Source organism: Lampris incognitus, chromosome 3, assembly GCF_029633865.1.
Source record: "Lampris incognitus isolate fLamInc1 chromosome 3, fLamInc1.hap2, whole genome shotgun sequence".
NCBI lineage: Eukaryota > Metazoa > Chordata > Actinopteri > Lampriformes > Lampridae > Lampris > Lampris incognitus.
In genome coordinates this window covers 92804592-92817214 of record NC_079213.1, presented here as the reverse complement: position 1 = coordinate 92817214, position 12623 = coordinate 92804592, and the positions used below count along the sequence as shown (strand labels likewise).

The following is a 12623-nucleotide window of genomic DNA, read 5'->3' as shown; positions in this document are numbered from 1 at the left end:
AAGAGAAGATGATGACAGAGAGCAGATGGAGGACAATAAGCTGAGAAAGAAGAAAGGAGAGAAGAAGGAAGACAACGTGGTGGTGAGAGTGAATGAAGGGAAGAAGAACAGTGGGGAAAGCAGGGGAGGTTACTGGGGTAGAGAAGGGAGGGGGCAGTGGGTTATTTCGAACAATACAGAAAGTAAGGAGAACAACCTCAGAAAGCTGGCTACAAATAGGAAAACCCAAAAGGGAGGAAATCTGGTAGAAAATAAAGGAAAGTGGAAGAAATACACTCACTGGCCACTTTATTAGGTACACCTTGCTAGTACCGGGTTGGACCCCCTTTTGCCTTCAGAACTGCCTTAATCCTTCGTGGCATAGATTCAACAAGGTACTGGAAACATTCCTCAGAGAGTTTGGTCCATATTGACATGATAGCATCACGCAGTTGCTGCAGATTTGTCGGCTGCACATCCATGATGCGAATCTCCCGGTCCACCACATCCCAAAGGTGCTCTATTGGATTGAGATCTGTTGACTGTGGAGGCCATTTGAGTACAGTGAACTCATTGTCATGTTCAAGAAACCAGTCTGAGATGATTCCAGCTTTATGACATGGCGCGTTATCCTGCTGGAAGTAGCCATCAGAAGATGGGAACACTGTGGTCATAAAGGGATGGACATGGTCAGCAACAATACTCAGGTAGGCTGTGGCGTTGACACGATGCTCAATTGGTACTAAGGGGCCCAAAGTGTGCCAAGAAAATATCCCCCACACCATTACACCACCACCACCAGCCTGAACCGTTGATACAAGGCAGGATGGATCCATGCTTTCATGTTGTTGACGCCAAATTCTGACCCTACCATCCGAATGTCGCAGCAGAAATCGAGACTCATCAGACCAGGCAACGTTTTTCCAATCTTCTATTGTCCAATTTTGGTGAGCCTGTGCGAATTGTAGCCTCAGTTTCCTGTTTTTAGCTGACAGGAGTGGCACCCGGTGTGGTCTTCTGCTGCTGTAGCCCATCTGCCTCAAGGTTCGACGTGTTGTGCGTTCAGGGATGCTCTTCTGCATACCTCGGTTGTAATGAGTGGTTATTTGAGTTACTGTTGCCTTTCTATCAGCTCGAACCAGTCTGGCCATTCTCCTCTGACCTCTGGCATCAACAAGGCATTTTCGCCCGCAGAACTGCCGCTCACTGGATATTTTCTCTTTTTCGGACCATTCTCTGTAAACCCTAGAGATGGTTGTGCGTGAAAATCCCAGTAGATCAGCAGTTTCTGAAATACTCAGACCAGCCCGTCTGGCACCAACAACCATGCCACGTTCAAAGTCACTTAAATCACCTTTCTTCCCCATTCTGATGCTCGGTTTGAACTGCAGCAGATTGTCTTGACCATGTCTACATGCCTAAATGCATTGAGTTGCTGCCATGTGATTGGCTGATTAGAAATTTGCGTTAATGAGCAGTTGGACAGGTGTGCCTAATTAAGTGGCCGGTGAGTGTAGTTTAGATCATTAAAATGGGACATCTCTTTCCAATTATCCTCTTCATGGTTAAAATCCCCTCTTTTAATACAAATGGGCTAAAGGATAAGATTAAGAGACAGCAAACCTTCATGGTAGGTAAGTCTGACATTTTATGTTTGCAAGAGACACATTGGGATGAGGCTGGGTGTGAGACAGGTTGAGAGAGAGAATGGATGGGAGAAATGTATGTGAACAATGGTGGAGTCAGAACAAGAGAGGTTGCAATATTAGTGAAAAGAGGTGTAGTTGAGAATGTGTGGATGATAGTGAGGGGGGAGCAATAGGGATTACGTTTGAGAATTTGGGTAAAAAATTTCAATTGTTGAATGTGTATGCACCGAACGATGAGAGGGTGAGGAGAGTTTTTTTTTTTTTGAGAAATTGGGAGGGATGGTTGGTGAGAACTGTATGGTAGTGGGTGACTTTAATGTAAGGTGTGGGAGGTTGTATGTGACTGAGTGTGAGACTTAAGAGCAATTCATCGAGAGGTGTGTTGAAGGAAGTGATGAGACCAAAAGGGCTGATAGACATGTTGAGAGAGAGGAATCCAGAGGGGAGGGCTTTTTCCTGGAGACAAGGGGTGAAAGGGGTGTTAAAACAGAGTAGGACAGATTTAGTTTTGAGTACGAAGGGCATAGTAGATTAGATAGGGGAAATAGAATACAAAGACACGATAATTAGTGATCACTTGATGTTAGGTTTTAGCTTAGGCCAAAGTGTAGAGAGGAGAGGGGAGGGGGGTGTCGTGTCTGAATGGTGAATTGCTGAGAGAGGAGAAATATAAGAAGATAGTGAGAGTGTATAATTAGAAGAAACAATGAGTGTATGTATGAGGAGAACACTGGGAGGTGGTAGGAGAGTATGAAAGAACAGTTAAGATATTGAGTATAGGGCCCGCAGTGGTGTAGCGGTCTAAGCATCGGCTTTGTGTTGATGCAGTTGCCCACTGGGGACTGGGGTTCACGCCCCGGTCTCGTCAGATCCGACTATGGCCGGACTCGATGAAGCAGCAATAATTGGCAACGTTGTCTTCGGGAGGCGGGCGGAGTCGGCTTGTGTTCGTCACATGAATGAGTCTCTGTGTGTGTTGGAAAAAGCAGTGGTTGGGCCTGGATTCGCCTTGTCACGAAAGTGGTGAGGCGTCTCCTTCGAGACTGCCGGCCGGGGAGATGCAGTTGGAGAATGCATGCAGTACGAGGGTGGGTGTTTGAACTAAAATAGGGATCGATTGGCCACTAAATTGGGAGAAAAAAGGGAAAAATCAGAAATAAATGTAAAAAAAAAGAAAAGATATTGAGTATAGATTATAGCGGAGGCAGAAATAAGATAGAAAAAGAGAGAGGAGGTTAAAGGGAGAGTTAACTAAAGCGGCAAAGAGGGCAGATGGGAGGCAGGTTATGTTTTAGGAGACTATATTAGAATAAAAGATGAACTGAAGGAGATAGAACAAAAGAGGAGTATGGGAGCAATCGTTAAAAGCAGAGCTAGATATGTAGTTGAAGGAGAGAAATGTACGAGGTATTTTTTAGGGTTAGAAAAGACAAAACAAAGAAAGAATTATTTAGAAAAGTTGAAAGGAAAGGATGGTAGGGAGGTTACAGATTTTGTAGGGACAGCTGAAAGAGTAGAAGATTTTTTATGGGGATTTATTTAGGAAAGAACGGATGGATGAAGACAGCATAGGACAAGTGTTAGATAAGGTGAAGGCCAAGGTAAGTGATGATGATAGAGAGATGTGTGAGGGAGACATAGGGACAGGAGAAATAGAGGCAGCAATAGCAGGGTTACATAGGAACAAGAGTCCATGGAAAGATGGTTTAATTGGTGAATTTTACATAGAGTTTAGAGAGGAATTAATGTCAGTGTTACATAGATTATTTAGGTGGATAGAAGAAAAGAACGAGATGCCAGGTAGTATGTTAACAGGGTTAGTCAGCATTATTTACAAGAAAGGGAGTAGGACTAGATTAGAAAACTATACGCCACTTAGCATGTTAAGTAATGATTATAAAATATTAGCAAATAGAGAATATTTAGAAATAGGATTAAAAGAGAAGAAATATTATTTCAGAGTGTTAGGTGTGAATTTAGGGACCAAGGATACGGAAAGGAGAGATATACAGTATGAAGAGATATTGAATAAGATTAGGAAGACATTAGGGTTTTGGAAACTTACAGGATTGAAGCTGAAAGGGATGTTGTGAATGGATTAGTTATGAGTACGACTGTGTATGTAATGAATGTGTTGGATGTGCCTGAGAGAGTGTTGAAGGAGGTAGACAAAATGGTGAGTGAGTATCTGTGGGATGGGAAGGGAGTTAGGATAGCAAAGGAGGTGATGGAAAACTACTATGAAGATGGTGGGTTAAAGTTAATCAATTTAGGAGTGAAAAAGAAAGCACTTAGGGTGAAAATGATGGTTAGATATTTAAGAAACAAGAGGGATCATACATGGAAGGTGTTTTTAAGGGAGGCAATTTAAAAACGTGGTAGGTGTGGGGAGAGTGGAGTGTATATGCAAATGAAGAATGGTATGTTGAGTGGAGTGTCTTGAGTTTTACAAGGAGGTGCTGGAAGCATGGGGAGAGTTTGTGAAATGTGTGTAGTATGAATGTAAGAATGTGAAGCAGGTGTGGGAACAACCAGTGTTTTTAAATCCAAAAATCACATTTGAGGGAAACAATTTCTAACAGGGTGATTTGGAGAGCAGGGTTTAGAAAGATAAGGGATTTAGTGTATGAGTATATACCAGGGTTTATGAGGGCAAAGGCAATGGTAGATGAAGTGAGGGGAAGGGGTGATGAAGTGTGGTTGGGAAAGGCACGGAAGATATTTGGAAAGATCAAGGGGGGATGCTGAGAGAATGGGTCAGTATGACTGAGAGAAAGGCTGTGTTGGATGAGGAAGGAGAGATAGAAATGTAGTATGTGGGCGAAGGAGAGAGGAGAGTGAGTCTGATGAGTGTGAAAAAAAAGTGATGTATTGATGTTTAAGAGGGGAAGAAGTGAGAAGACCGGTTGTGGAGAAAGTGTGGGAGAGGGTTATGAATGAGATGGATGTAGGTAGGATATGGAGGAAACAGAATGAAGTGGAACAGTGTTGAATGTGAGAATTTTGACTTTTTATTAAGACACAATAGAGTATTCAATAATTTAATAATTAGTTTGATGTGAATGTGAAGAAATAATGTGATGTGTCTGGTGTGGGAGAGGAAACATTTTTGCATGAGTCTGTTGAATGTTGTGAGCTGGAGGGATATACATGTTGAAAATGAAGGAATTAATAAGTTGATGTTGGAGAGGTGGGTTTGTTGACAGAATGGAACTGAGAGAATTGTGGTTGTTTGGGGTGAATGGCAAAGTGAAAGGATGTAATGTTAATTTATTAAATTATGTTTTACGCCATGCAATGTTTGCTGTCAAGCTAAGGAGGAATATAGCCCATTACGAAAAGAGGAAAGCTGAGGTGTGGAATATTTTTAAGAGTATAATGGAAAGAGATGTTAATATGTTGTATAGTTATGTTAGAGAAGATGAGTTTATTAGTGGATTTGCGGAGGGGAGCACTTTTACTGTGATTGGGGAAGGAGGGAGGGTGATGTTGGATTTTGGTTAAATAGTATAGTGTCTATGGTTTATGTGTATTTTTTGTTTGATTTCTTTGATTTGGTGGGGGGTCTGTAGGCTGGAAGCCATGCCAAAGCCTACAGGTTACCTCACTGTGTTCTGTCTTGTTATGTTCTCTGTTTTAATTTTTAATTCTTATCCTCTTTGATTCTATAGAGTTCGATGGGTTTGGGAAATATTTTATTTCCCTATTGGTTTAATATACTATGTATGTTGTATTTTGAATGCTTTTTCTAAACCCTATGGACGGGGGCACAGGTGAAGCACTAGATGCCATCCCAGTATTCATGGATTTGCGCCCATGCCTGTCGCCAGAACTAACTACATACATAAAAAAACTATTAAGTGCAGAGACTGCCCACTATTCTTAACTAAAAAAAAAAATTAAAAAAACATGTCAGGGATTTTAAACCTGCAAACTGTGAGTTTTCATTATTCTATTTATTTGAAACTTAATGACAGTATGGCAGTGCTGCTAGACAATCAATAATACAGTAGATCAATGTTCCAATACATTTCGATGTAGGAGGCAGGAGACATATGCCTGTTGAAACTGATTTTCTTGAACTACAAACAAGGTGTAGTAGCTATTGTTGCTCCTGAGCCATAAACTCATCAGTAAATAACCCGCACCTAGTATGTAAACATGGGATCCTCGGACCAAAACCAATGCAGGGTTTTACAAACTTCTTCAAAACATATCGTAAAAATATACTGCAGTAATAATGTTTGTCCAACAAAAGCAAGGCCACATCAGCATCACGTTTCAATCATTTTTCCTGCTGGAGTTGTTTCCAACACAAATGTGTTTGCCACTGCACCAGTGTTTGTCCAACCCAGTCAACAAAATTCAACAGTGTAATATGGAAATTGGGAAGTGTCTTCAACCATGGTAAAGATGCTGGTTAGTATTATATAAACCTGACTCCATAATCAAGATGGATAAAATAACAATTTATTAAGGGTCAGCTTAAATATCATACAGGTATTATGATATAATATCAAATTTCAGATTTAATATCATACCTGGTCTGGTGTCTGAGCCAGAGGCAACTTTCTGGACCTTCCTGACTGGTTTGGATGGCTTCCTTTCTTTGGACCTGTCTGCTGGCCTCTGTTCTCTCTGCTGTTGGTGCCTGGATCTGGTGCTTTCTGTACACAAATCAAACATAGGAATGAGCCACAAGGCATCAGCGGGATAACCGTGAATGTAAATGGAGGGATAGCAAACAAATACTTCTGCATGGTATAAACAAATCAAATCAGAGCTGTTGGATGAAACATGGACATTAAGCTCCACTTAAAAAAGGCCCTGAAATTGGAAATCAAATGATATGTGTGAGGCATTTTTTTAAAATGTAATTCTTGGCGTGCTGAGTTCTTCAATATAAAACAGCTGCTGATGGATTTGGACACTGACACACAATTTTTTGTGGGTTCCTGGCTGATTTACTATGGTGAACCAGCAGGACCTGTTTTTTTTTCTCCCAAGACTTAAATTGGTAAGGCTACCTTAAAAAAAAAAACAGACCAATATGTACAAGATGGGCATGAATATTTTATGTTGTTTTTTCAAGAACGTTTTTCTTATTTTGTTTTATAAGTTACAGAAATAAAATATAAAACCGTTTTTTTTTTCATTGGCCCTCAGTGTTATTTGAGTGGTAATAACACTGAGAGCATTTAAACCAGGTTTGTTTTACATTTTCAATAAACTATAGTCAGACACTTTGTTGCATTCCAATACTGAGTACATTTCAGTTTAGCCGATCACTTTGATAACTGAGGAATTCACCTAATCAAAACTATACAGTAGTTATTTGGGTCAGGAGTGTCTGACATTGATTGGTGACATCAGTAAGCAGGAATGGGGTCTCCTAACCTGTATTGGAGCCCGTGAACATGCATCGACCTAAGCAGGTCAGAAAGAACGTCTCAGGAGAAATGAGTAGTTTTAAGTACAGGAGAGAACAGAGCCGCTCTGCTGTGGTTGTGGCAATATGCCTGGAAAATCTGCTACAGAGAAACCCTAACCACATACATTCCTCTCAAACATATCCCTGAATCATATGAGGACACCCAGGCCTCCACTGTCTTATTCTCATTCAAAGCTTTACTCAAATGTCCTCAAAGTGGGACACTGTTGCCTACGTAGTTAAGGGGCAACATTTCATTTTCAGTGAGAGACGTAATAGGATTTTAACATAGAGCAGTTTGCCTGTCTACTCTGAGTAGACCACAAACTACTGGGAGGCAACCAGTCCTGCTGAACCATAAGACTTCATTATAATTGTGATAATAATATAGCAATATTGGGATAATCTCAGGAAAATAAATTATACAAAATAAAGTCATCATACATAGACAGAATTTCATTCGGGTTTTTTTTTACACCCCCCCCCCCCCAGTTGTACCCGGACAATTACCCCACTCTTCCGAGCTGTCCCATTCGCTGCTCCACCCCCTCTGCTGATCTGGGGAGGGCTGCAGACTACCACATCTCCTCCAATACATGGGGAGTCACCCGCCGCTTCTTTTCACCTGACAGCGAGGACTTTCACCAGGAGAACACAGCACGTGGGACGCTCACGCTATTCCCCTCTGTTCCCCTCCCCCATGAACAGACGTCCTGACCGACCAGAGGAGGCGCTAGTGCAGCGACCGGCTTCCCACCCGCAGACACGGTCAACTGGGTCTGTAGGGACGCCCGACCAAACTGGAGGTAACACAGGGATTCGAACAGGCGATCCCCATGTTGGTAGGCAACAGAATAGACTGCTACTTCACCCGGACACCCCCGAAAGAATTAAATTCTTCTCCGTTGTTGGCAGCATTTTGCTTGCCCCTTGTTCTCCTGCTTTCGTTGGTTGCCTGATATTCGATGACAAGTGATCTGCATTACTGCAGGTCAACAGTTGAAACATTTTCAACTTTTATTATTCCTCACACTTGTACTCATTTAACACAACATGCGTTGCACCACTCAGCCAAAACCCCAAGTGTAAGCGGGGGTATTGGGTGACAGAAAAAAATGGAACACTTGAGTTTCTTTATGTTGCAATACATTTTTGTCTGAGCAGTCCCTTAGATGTCAACTAGTCTCTGTCCTTTGAAACCAGTCGATAACTAGTAATTCTCTGCATGTCCCAGGTTTTGAGCCAATGAAGAGACAGCACAGCTGGCCAAATGCACCATTTGACCGCATATATCTACTGTGACTTCTACAGCTTATTGACAAGTAGTCTACCAAGTTTGTGCTCAACTGACCACTACAAGCCAATTAATGCAGGTGACATTAAGTGTAGCATGCACAGGTTACATGAGTGACATACAGCAGCAAGCGCAACAGACAAAGAATGATGAGAATAATTAAGAGAATCTGCCAATGTGTTTGATTTCTATGCTCACCAGAAAACCGCTGTGACAGGTCTCTGTAGATCTCTCTGCTCAGGTTGTGGAACTCCTCTTCCTTCCAAACTTTTCCATCAGGAGTCTTGATCTTTGTCTCACTACTGTTGAAACCTGGGAAGACATACGAAGAGGAAAGAAACCCAATCAAAAAAACTAACTGTGGCGGTGTGTTTTGTATTGCATCACTGAAATCAATCCTCCAAAACCACCAAAATATCACTAAAAAATCAATTGTTTGGCTATAACATTCATCAAGGGCATATTAACATTAAGAGTTTGGATAGGATGCAACAGCCAGGATACCTCTGTATACCGGTGCAGGTGGCGCTGCTGCTACTTTCCGGATTTTAGCCGTGGGCATATTGGTAGTAACACCAATGCTGCTATCCACAGCTCCCAGTATAGGCTGTTCCAGGTAACCCAGCAGCCTGTCTCGCTCTGCGGCCTTCTCCAGGTGTTCTCTCTGCCTGCGAATACGTTCTTTGAGCTTCTCCAGCTTATTGTCAGGTTGCCGCCTCCGTAGGTTCTCCAGCTTCTGGGAGGCAGAAGCAGGGCTGGAGGAGGCAGAGCTCTCATCTCGCCCGATGGAGCCTGGGACTGGAGCAGGGGGAGAGGCTGCTGCTTCGCTATCCATGCTCTGGGTAAGTTGTGCTTTGGGCCTACTGCCCTCTGTGGCCCCCTCCCTGTCACAGACCTTGGTGCCAATGGGATATGACTGTACCAGAGTTCTCAGAGCATCCAGGGCTGGCCTGTCATTGAGGTAGCGGACCTCAGTGCCATCTAGAGCTGAGGAATGTGTGCTGTCCAGGTCCCTAGCTGTCTGTATGTCTCTAGTGTCTCTCTGGTAGACCAGATGACTGAGGAGTGGATCTGGGACAGACTGAGAGGATGGGTAGGATAACCCAGGCACTGACTGCCGGCTGTAGGCCTCCAGCTGTGAAGGAAGCAGTGGTGGAGGGGTGGCCTCCCTGGAGGAGAACCAGATTACATGGAATCAGGAAGAGGATGAAGATTTGCACTTAATTTACCACTTGCTGGGAGTACACTGAGAGCAAATTTATGGGTGGCTAAGAGAATATTTGCAAAGGGGCTGGTTGGCATATATTTTTTGGAGCTCAAACGTGAATCTTCTAACAGAACAATGATTGAGAGTCAGACTGCAATTCTTACATCCCCCTCATTCATGCTGAGATGCACTTCAACAGATTACTAGTGATTGTCTCTGCATAATAACACAGAAAAAAATGAAACCAGAACATCGAATTATTTTCAGTGTTTCTCAAATCTTAACAGACAATCAACTTTTCATTTGTTCCTGCTAGACGGTGCTTGAAAAATTAAACCAAATTAATTGCACAGTGAAAGGGCTTAATTTTCAGCCTTAAATTTGAGAATTACTCTAAGGAAGAAGCTTGTCACTGCTGTTAGGTGAGGAATAATCCCCATGTTACTTGCATTAATTTCTAACACATGCTGCCTGCGTAGATCCTGCACTCCGGTAGCATTGCTCTATATGCATCTTATAAAAAACACGACGAAAGCAAAATTTGCTGGATTTATATTTCTACATAAATCACAGTGTAGGCTAAGGACTCATTTGTAACCTGACTGAAAAGTTTCCAAATTTAGTAACAAGCAGAAACCTGGTGTTCAATTCGTCTTAGCAAACAATCATAACAATTATAATTGTCCTTGGACAGCTGGCAGTAATAAATATATTACTATATCAAAAGCATTATTATTAGAATGCAATAGTTGTAGTTTGATATAGGTTGTTGTTTTGAACAAAGTCTTGAAGACTTTTAGAAGACTGACCTGACCTGAAGACTGAAGACCTGAAGACTATTAATCCTTTTATTAAGGAGAACTTAAAACCCTTATTGTTGAGGCAAGTAAGCTATTCAAGCAGGGGATGTCAAGAGCATATGGTCTCTTAATGGAGTTCTGTGTACTAAAGCAGCTCAAGGCCAGCCTGTTATGTGTCTAAAACAGCTCTTTGGATTGAGGGAGAATAAACAAAAAACCAACTGAAGCAGCAAGACAAGAAACAAAAATCTCACAGCCCTGAAGAGAAATTAACAATCTTGGCAGTTCAGTGTCTCCACACCAGAGAATATAAATTCAAATCAGTCTGATAATGTCTCCAGGGAGATGTGGCTGGGGAGGTTTCGTGGCAGCGTTTTCTGTGTGTACCTGTAGGAGGCTAGTGGTTCCCTGAACTCCACATTATTGTTCCTGCGGACATTGCTGTCCTGGGTGGTGTTTCTCAGAGGACTGCGAGAGCTGCTCTTCTCTGGGCTTTGATGATCACGCCCCCTCCATTTTGGCGAGCCTCCCATGTCATCCACTTGTCGTCCTTGTGAGACAGGAAACACAGAGTTAGAACCTCATGTTCAATTCAATTCAATTTTTTTTTTTGCCATTTTCTGCCTTTATTTGATAGTAGAGCGAGACAGGAAAAGCAGGGGAGAGAGAGGAGATAACATGCAGCAAAGGGCCCGGGCCGGATTTGAACCCAGGCCGCAGCAGTCAGGACTCAGCCTTATGTGGTACGCACTCTACCAGGTGAGCCACCGGAGTGCCCCACAAACAATGGTTTTGTTAAATGCAAGTGTCAAATCTTTTTCTAGGTACTCAGTGGTGTTAGGCTTATATGACCACACTGCAGCTAATAAAGGCAATAACCAATTAAGAGTGAATCAAATGCATTTGATGAAACCACTGAGTGATGAAACTCAGTGGTTTCATCAAATGCATTTTACTCACTCTTAATTGGTTATTGCCTTTATTAGCTGCGGGCTGGTCATATAGAAGCAAAATCTTTAATTTTCTGGATTTATAACTTGTAAGCTTGTAATTTCTTTAAAATACAACGCTCCCAAATAATAATATGATCTCAGACTCTACTTTGTTTAAAATTCAAGAATACATACCCCTGCGACTAACTTTCCTGGAAGAGCCTGAGGAGCTCTTTTTGGAGTCCATCACAGAGTCCAGGAGAACCCCTGTCCCTGGAGCTACCTCCAGGTGGTTTTCTATGTGCCGCAACTTTAGAGAAGAAAATACATCAGTCACATTCCTTGGATGATTTAAAAAAAAAATGAAATGAGGTCACCTCTTTCCTCTCAGGTGTGCAGTAGAGATAGCACATTACACCCATCACTCAAAAACTAAAAAAAAAAAAAAAAAACAACAAAAACAAAACCTCATTACACAGTTAGGGTTCACTTAGTGTGTACTTACAGCAGCTTTTGACTGTGCCAGACTTTTCCATGCAGCTGTCAGCTCTGAAAAAGACATGAGAAAAACAAATCATGGCACAGATATTTAAGATCCCGCAGTGTAAATCAATTTATGCAAAGTCATTCATCTCATGCATTTCAGTTTTCTTAGAAAGTAATTTATCAGAGCATAACATAAGTTTTGTACGGCCAATCAAACAGAATCCAAAGAAATAGAAACTGTATGCACCTCCACCACTGCCCTGGCCAACAGCCTGTTGTGCAGAGCTATTAACAGAGATGTCAGTCCTCTTGCTGCTCTTCATCTCTCCTGTTGACCTGTGACCAACGTTAAAACAGCAGAGACAGTAAGCAAAAAGCCACAAACACTCTGTGACCATGTTTGATAGAACAACACATAAAAAAGTTAATTAAAGAAAGGAACATAGTACCTGAGCCCATTTCGTACTAGCTGGAAGATGCCAACAGACAAACGATTGACTGAACACTGACATTCATCTATTCTAAAGGCCATTTTGCTAGCTGGACATATGGTATTGATATGAACAATGTTATGGCTAACCCACTGACTTTTTGTTTGTTTTCATAAAGGCCATCACAGATGAGTAAGGTATGACTGCAAATTAACCCTATTCGTTGATAACGTTATTCATGTTGCTCTAGATCCTTTCGATTAGCTACAACAGTTAACCTTAAATAATTATTGCTATTCCAATCACTCGTGTGAAATTTGGCACTAATGCTAAAACCGCAGTCACTGTTATTGTTTTAGCTGGCTAGCAAGCTAATATTGACTAGCTCTAATGCTAGGCTCGTATGTGAGATTG

The 12623-nt window shown here is 42.0% G+C and overlaps 1 protein-coding gene across 1 annotated transcript in view; it reads right to left on the bottom strand.

Moving 5' to 3' along the window:
• Positions 1 to 12237, bottom strand: part of cep350 (centrosomal protein 350) — a 54461-nt gene extending 42224 nt beyond the window's left edge. The window contains exons 1-8 of the mRNA XM_056276861.1: positions 12228 to 12237; positions 11798 to 11841; positions 11488 to 11602; positions 10748 to 10910; positions 9271 to 9522; positions 8858 to 9213; positions 8552 to 8665; positions 6170 to 6295 (exon numbers count right to left, since the gene is read on the bottom strand). Coding sequence (XP_056132836.1) covers positions 6170 to 6295; positions 8552 to 8665; positions 8858 to 9213; positions 9271 to 9522; positions 10748 to 10910; positions 11488 to 11602; positions 11798 to 11841; positions 12228 to 12237 — 1180 coding nt within the window. The remainder of the gene's footprint in view (positions 1 to 6169; positions 6296 to 8551; positions 8666 to 8857; positions 9214 to 9270; positions 9523 to 10747; positions 10911 to 11487; positions 11603 to 11797; positions 11842 to 12227) is intronic.
• Between the last annotated feature and the right edge of the window lie 386 nt (positions 12238 to 12623).